At 59.4% G+C, this 7,235-nt stretch overlaps 1 protein-coding gene across 1 annotated transcript; it reads left to right on the forward strand.

The window, feature by feature from the left end:
- Window positions 1-6,011: 6,011 nt before the first annotated feature.
- Window positions 6,012-6,789, forward strand: B0H18DRAFT_1068006 (uncharacterized protein; the record flags this gene model as incomplete). Its single annotated transcript, XM_048031188.1, has 2 exons — window positions 6,012-6,397; window positions 6,463-6,789. Coding segments are annotated over 2 exons (645 nt in total), but the record flags the coding sequence as incomplete, so codon positions are not given.
- Window positions 6,790-7,235: the final 446 nt, after the last annotated feature.

Below are 7,235 nucleotides of genomic sequence, written 5' to 3' on the forward strand. Positions count from 1 at the left end.
GCCGGTGGGCACGGCGCACTCGTGATGTCGCTGGATCCCGGTGGGACGGCGGAGGCCACACTCGCCGTTGGTGATTGCACGGCCGCGACTGTCTGCTGTACCGGGCCGGCTGCGTCGGGCTTGGATACCGATGGAATGTCGGTGTTGGGCATCGCCGGGGTGGGCAGCTGGGGATGCGACACCACAGTCTGAGAGTGCGTTGCACCCGACATGTTTTCCAACGGTGGGATGGTCGAGGCCGCGGATGGGGCCGGCGGGACTCGCGGTGGGCTGGCGGCGGCGGCCAGCAGCTGAGGCACCTGGCTGAACATGGGCCTCGGGATGAAGGCACCCATGCCGCCTGCGCCGGTCCCGAACTCACGACTGTCCCAGGCAAGGCGAGGGGGAAGTGGTGGTGGGTCCGGGGCTGCCTGTCCCTTCGGACCAGGGACGGGAGGCGCAGAAGTATCTCCCGCCGGGGACTGTTACACAGGAATGTTAGTCTGCCGACCAACAATCGGGAAACCGGTGAACACGCTCACCGTTGAGGGCGTGGCCGGGGTCAACGCCTGTTGCAAGCCAGGAGCGGGGCCGCGAGGAGCGCTTGACGTGCCACCCGCCGGCCGGTCATGCATGCCCTCGTCCACAACCATGTCGATTTGCGGCGCCGGCTGCACGGTCTCGGGGAACGGTAGGGGTGATCCTGACGCGGATGCCCTTTCCTGATCGTTCATCAGCCCCTGCGGCTCATTACCCGCGGCCTGTATCATATCTCGAAGGGCCTCGATGTAGGCGTCCTGGTCACCCTCACCCACAAATGCCAGACCTGAGTCAAATGTCAGCTCGAGAAGCCAGAATGCGCCGAGCGACTCACCGAGCAATCGTTGATGCTCCAGGAGGGAGGTGTTATGGCCTCCAACGCAGCCACCCGTTCATTGAGTTGTCGGACGTCACCCTCGAGCTCGCGGACACGCAGCTCCGCGTTCTCGGCGAGCTCCGCCGGGCGTTGCATGACCACCACAGGCGGGCCGAGTGAACCACGAACTCCACCCGGGCCAACTGGATACATACGCCCTACAAGCTTAGTGGTGCGTATGGTCAACGGAGGGAAAGCCGACGTACTGATGTCACTGGGATCGGGCGGCGGGTCCGTTGCAGTCTTCGCCCGCTTGCGTGGGGGCTCAGGGCCGGTCTCCGCCTTTGACGATCCCTCGCCACGGTCTTTCTTACCCTTTCCTTTCGACGGAGGCGCTCTCCCCTTCCGTTTGGGAGGCTGCTTGGTGACCGGGGTCGGGCGGCGCGACGGGGTGTTGCTGCGTCTGGTGCTCCGCCGGGACCCAGTTGTCGCGACCGAGCCGTTCTCGCTTTCGGTGTCCGAATCGCCGTTGGTGGTTGGGGGCCCGTCGGCAACACTCTCGGAGCGCTCGGAGGCAACGCTGCTTGCGCGGGAACTTCCCGCCGACGACCTCCCCCGGCCAGCCTTCTGTGGCTTGAACGTGCCTTCGGTATCGATGCCTTCGCACTTGGTCTTCTTCACATGACAGAAGTCGCACGCGGCGACCTTTCTCTTCTTCGGCTTGCCGTCCTTCCGGAATGCTGACACCTTCTTGACCGAGATGTAGCAGGGGAATCCCTTGCACGCAGTGCAAGGTGGGTCCTGGCAACGAGGTGAGTGGTCAGAACACACGAAGTTATGATCAGTGCGACTCACCCGCAGTTCCCTGTCCCCCCTCTTCCGGGTCTCACCCTCGGCATTGTAGTCCATCACGAATGTCGCCCGGTCCTTCTTGATGGCCTTGGCCTTCTTCGCGTCCACTGTAGCGTCCGGCGTGTCCAACTTCAGGATGCCTTTGCGTCCCGCTTTGCCTGATACCGGTGTGTCAGCCACGTCATGCAGAACAATGGCAGGGCACTCACGCTTCCCCTTTGCCTTCGCCGAGACTTGTTCCTCCTCCTCCTCCTCCTCCTCCTCCTCCTCCTCCTCCTCCTCCTGGTCCCGATCGAGCTCCTCCTCGTCCGGCGACTCGTCGTCCTCCCGGCGCGCACGCTGTTTTCCCTTCCGAGATCTCGGCGGGCTCGCAGAGCGCTTGCGCTTCTTGGTAGCCGACTTCTTCCCCTTTTGCCGGGATTGCCTCGGTTCCTCGTCATCGATCTCCATGCGGTCTTCCTGCACCGGCGCTTCCTCCTCACCATCCGACTCACTCCCCGCAAGATCCTGGAAGCGTACGGCCGGGCCCTGGCGGGATGGTCCCCCGGTTGCATTCCTCGAGCCAGGCGGGGAATACAATCCCGTCACTGCGAGTGGGTTGTACCACTCGCAGTCCGGCAGGCGGTCGTCGTCCGGACGAATGAGCGAGAGCCTCACTGGGACCCCCTCCGCGTCGACGATGTTGAGCTCCACGATCGCCGACAGGAGCACCAAGGGCACCACCGGACGGTCCTCGGGATCCTCTTGCTGGGACCAGGCCAAGGCGATCTGGAACATGACCTCGTGCTACGAGATACGGTCAGCATCTATTCGACCATGCGTGAGATGGAGGTGTACTTACCACGAGCTCCACCAGGGGTTCCATCTGCAAAGACCAAAGTCAACACCACCGACCGGTGCACAAAGCATGCTGTGAAGACTTACGATCTGTTCCAGGAGCTCCTCCTCTTCGTCCACCTCAACCAGGCGGCCCCCGAGGAGTTTCATGAGACGCTGGGTTCTGTCCTGGAGGTACGCGGCCATTTGTCCCGGCCTCATTGCCGTGACCGGAAACTCGGGCTCGTCGGCCGGTTGGGCGAGGGCGGAGCCGGTGGCGGCGGCGGTGGCATTGTCGGTCGACATGGTTCGGGCGACAAAAAACAAAGCTGAGTGGACGGAGTTGCGAGGACGGGAGCGGGGAGACAGAACGTGATGAAAGCAAGAGACAAGCGACGCGAAGCCACACCGATCGCAAAGTCCAACACCGACGGTCACGTGCACACGGCGGGCCGCGGGAAATTTACCCGAAGATGAACATCGTGATGGCGCGTCGCGTTGTTGTTGCACTCCGTCCCCTTCCAAGTCCATCCAACTTGCATTGATGTCTGCACAAGGTGCGGCGTGTTCTGCGTTTATCAGGGCGCGTACTGACTACTCGGGCCAGATTCTGCCATTCCAGTCGCATCCGGCACCCCGAATTTCACTGGCGCTGGTATCCAGTCCGATGTCGCGCAGCCACCATCAGCTGTGGAAGGCGGGGCTGTTCAGCCTGAGGTAAGCTAACGTTTCCGGTGTCTTCCTGAGTCGCACTGACAATCACTCGGCGAAACAGAGCACTGTCAATCTCAAGAAGAAGACTCCGAGCACGGCAGCCGGGGATGCGAAGGCGGGAAACTATCGTGTGCGGCCAGGAGGGTTCAATGTCCCGATGAAGCGTAAGGGCTCGCATACCCTGCCCGGCAATGTAAGTCCCTTTGTCTCGTTTACTCTAACACTGCCCGACGTGTATGCAGGACCGAGCTCAGTCTGTCCGGCGCGAGACGGATCTCGAGGATGCCGGGGAGTTACAGGAGGCGCCGGTCAAGCGTGTCAGAACTTCAGTGAGTGCTAATAATATTGTACTTTGGCAACTGCCCTACACTAACCAACTCGATTTCTCAGGCAACCACGACACAGGTTCCCCCGCCGCAAACAGACAAGGTGATTGGGGCCGGTTCTGGGGTACTGCCAGGACCCGACAACCGAAGTGGGGCAAGTGAGGTAAGTGATGTTCGGGTTTGCATGTTGCATAGTTGAATTTACTATTCTCTTTGATCCGCCACACTCTAGCCCAATCAACCCCCGGGGCAAGTGGCTACCGACACCTCTGTCAAGATCGGAAGATGGGGCCTTCCCTTCAAGAGGATGCCTAAGGTATGTGTTTTCCACATTATGAGTTGGGCTGCACTTACCGGGTTTGGCGTCCGGGCCACACCCAGATGTCGGGGAACGCTACGCAGCCTCGACAACCCGCTCTGGCAGGAAATCAAGACACATCCACCGATCCCGGGGCACCACCTACTGACCCGGAGGTTGTGGTTGTAGGTCATACGAAGCCGTCCCGGAGAAGCGCGAGCAGGGATGCCGACGTGGAGATCGTGGACAAGGGAACCCACACCGTCGCAGCCAGTGCCAACCACAACTCCGCGCCCCCTGTACCTCTAGCTACTAAGCCTCGCCCGCGCCCTCGCATGCTGAAAATGCCTCGTCCCGATGCGTTTAGGCCATCGTTGCCTCGGAACGACACGCTTAGGCCTGACGGCCGGACGGCACGATTGGTCACCTACGGGCAGGCATCGAAGCGGGATGGCATGGCACACTCCCCGCTCGAAGGGGAACAGCCGGGTCGCGCAATCGCCCATGCACCTATCGGGGCCCCGGATTCAACTGTGTTGGGAGCCAGCGAGGTCATGGCCTCGGTACGTATTCATCGCACCATGTCACACACATGCTCATTTTTTTTACCCAGTCCTCAAACATCACGTTGCCGATCTCGAGCAGCAACGAAGATGGTGAGTGAGCTTTTGTACGCACAGCTCTGTGAGACCTGGTTCTCGGCACTGCGCGCCGGGTACGTTGCGTGCTCCGGGCAGAAGTCTATACACTCGCCCGGTCGGTGGTGTAGGCTTGGGCGTGCATCAGGACTTCATGACAGCTCGGTGTCAAGTCTGATGACGTCGTGATTATAGCATATCGACTACACGACGAGGCCATGTTGTTTGGCAGGGAAGAAGATCCCTTTTTCACCTTCTCAGTTACTATGACTGATCGGTACGATTACGGAAATAACCTGTGGGAGGCAGACAGTCACCCAGATGTCGACTGGCCGCCAAACTGTACTGTTGTGTCTCCATGATCCCGATTCCGGATTTACTGACATTTTGCGTGCTCAGTTCCCGGCCCAGCATTCACGGGTGCAACACCGACAAGAGTTGCCGAGCTTCAGGCCGAGAAGGCGCTGATCATGGCCCGCATTGATGCACTCACCGCGCTTCAGGCAGCCAACAATCGGAACAACCGCGCGATTGACTGGGTGGTAGAGTACTACCAGGCGAGGGGTCGGTCGGGCTAACGTGATTACTTGTAATGCGTGTATTAGTGGTTTGTATTGCTCGTAAATGCTATAACACTCGGTGAAGCTGCAGCCCAGAACCAATGAATGCGGAGCACAGAGTCGGGATGGGCTGACGAATGGTCTCAAACTGGCCGGCCGGAGTGTCTGTAACGTCGGGCCGAGCACACGCAGCGAGCCCTGGGTACGGCCGCAGAGGTATCTGGATGGCCGGCCGGAGCGTCTGTAACGTCGGGCCGAGCACACGCAGCGAGCCCTGGGTACGGCCGCAGAGGTATCTGGATGGCCGGCCGGAGCGTCTGTAACGTCGGGCCGGCACACGCAGCGAGCCCTGGGTACGGCCGCAGAGGTATCTGGATGGCCGGCCGGAGCGTTTGTAACGTCGGGCCGGGCACACGCAGCGAGCCCTGGGTACGGCCGCAGAGGTATCTGGATGGCCGGCCGGAGCGTCTGTAACGTCGGGCCGAGCACACACAGCGAGCCCTGGGTACGGCCGCAGAGGTATCTGGATGGCCGGCCGGAGCGTCTGTAACGTCGGGCCGAGCACACGCAGCGAGCCCTGGGTACGGCCGCAGGGCTGCATAAATGGCCGGCCGGAACGTTCAAAAGACTGGGCATAGCACACCCGGATTTTATTTGAGATATGCTAGGGTACGGCCGCACCTACCCAGACGTGTCTGTGGAATCATGCATCCTGGGCGGCCGCCACGTTCGCAGCATTCCACGGGAACACCGGCCGGAACGCTTACATCGACCGACTGCTTGCTCCGGTCGGCCTCCGGGTCAACGTTCGAAACGACCGAATCTCACTCCGGGTTTAACGTTGGTAACGTGTTAGACACACTAAATAATGTGGGAGTCAAACCGTCGGCCGACGTCGGGTGACCGGGCAGCGATAAGTGAATCTCACGTCGGGTGGCCGGGTAACAACAGGGTGTTTAGCTAGATGGGCTCATCCTCCCGCCGGACGGGAATCTCGAACTCCATCTTGAACTGAGCGAGGTGATAAATCAAGAGGGCCACCACCACGTCTACAGAGTCGTTCCGCGGACGTCGCACGAGTCGTCTCAGGCGTTCACCTACCCACCCATGGTCATCAAGGTCTCTGTGGAATCCGAATCCGATGGTCAGGGCCTCGCTAAAGAGGCCGCAATGTATGACCATCTGATTTCTTTGCAAGGAAGCGTCATCCCGCGCTGCTACGGGTACTTTACACGGCCCTCCAGTCTTTTCGGAAACATTTGGTTGATGCCTAATGCGAATGCGAGCCTCAGCATCTTGCTACTCGAGTTCGTAGGCCGTCCCGTGTCCGATTATTACGGTCTCGGCCAAGACCTGCGGTGAGTTGATGGTATCTGGCATCGCTTCTAACCTTGGTGTGACTCACTGCAATTGTCCCAACCAGAGAGGACCTCTATGACATGTACAAGGATCTCTGTGAACTCGGGATCTATCACCATGATCTGAGGCACGAGAACGTTTTGTGCGTGGATGAAGACTCGGGGCTTGAGGGTCTCCCAAGTCTGGCATCACCCAGGACTGGCCGTGTCTACGGATTCCGCATCATTGATCTCGAAACAGCGGAGCAAACGAACGTGAGGCCCGATAGGCTATACATCGAATGTGACCATGTCATCGAGGAGATCATCAGGGATTCCGAGTAGGATAACATGAACGCATTGTCATGTTTATATCATCGTCTGGTTTAGAGTGCCCATTGATAATGCGATAGGACGTGATTTAGTAACAATGACACCCTCAAGCGAGTCCTAGGCTGTTCATATGATGTCTGTGGCTGGAGGGGCAGGGAATAGTATTGTGAATACCCGGCGGGTTTGTTTACGGTTCATCCCGTTCTCAGGCGAGGAGGATTGAGCGCACACAACAAGTTACACTGAGGTGGAGCTTGCCACTAGTCTCATTACTAGATACGTTGCGAGTACAATATCATCGTGGCTGATAGTTCATAAAAGCCAACGTAGTAAGAAGACTCCCGCCGAACCCTGACACATCCTACATACCTACTAGATACGTCGCTCAAAACTCATACCGCCCCAGAGTGACGGTACATGTGTATGTACCGTGACCAGAAAATTGTTCTCCGGGAAATTACACTTGAGCCTACGCCCCGACTCATTGCGGACCAGGCTGCACATCGGAGCCGACCCCGACAACTGG

This window comes from Fomitopsis serialis (genome assembly GCF_022376445.1).
Source record: "Fomitopsis serialis strain Sig1Antser10 chromosome Unknown B0H18scaffold_433, whole genome shotgun sequence".
In the NCBI taxonomy this organism is placed as follows: domain Eukaryota; kingdom Fungi; phylum Basidiomycota; class Agaricomycetes; order Polyporales; family Fomitopsidaceae; genus Fomitopsis; species Fomitopsis serialis.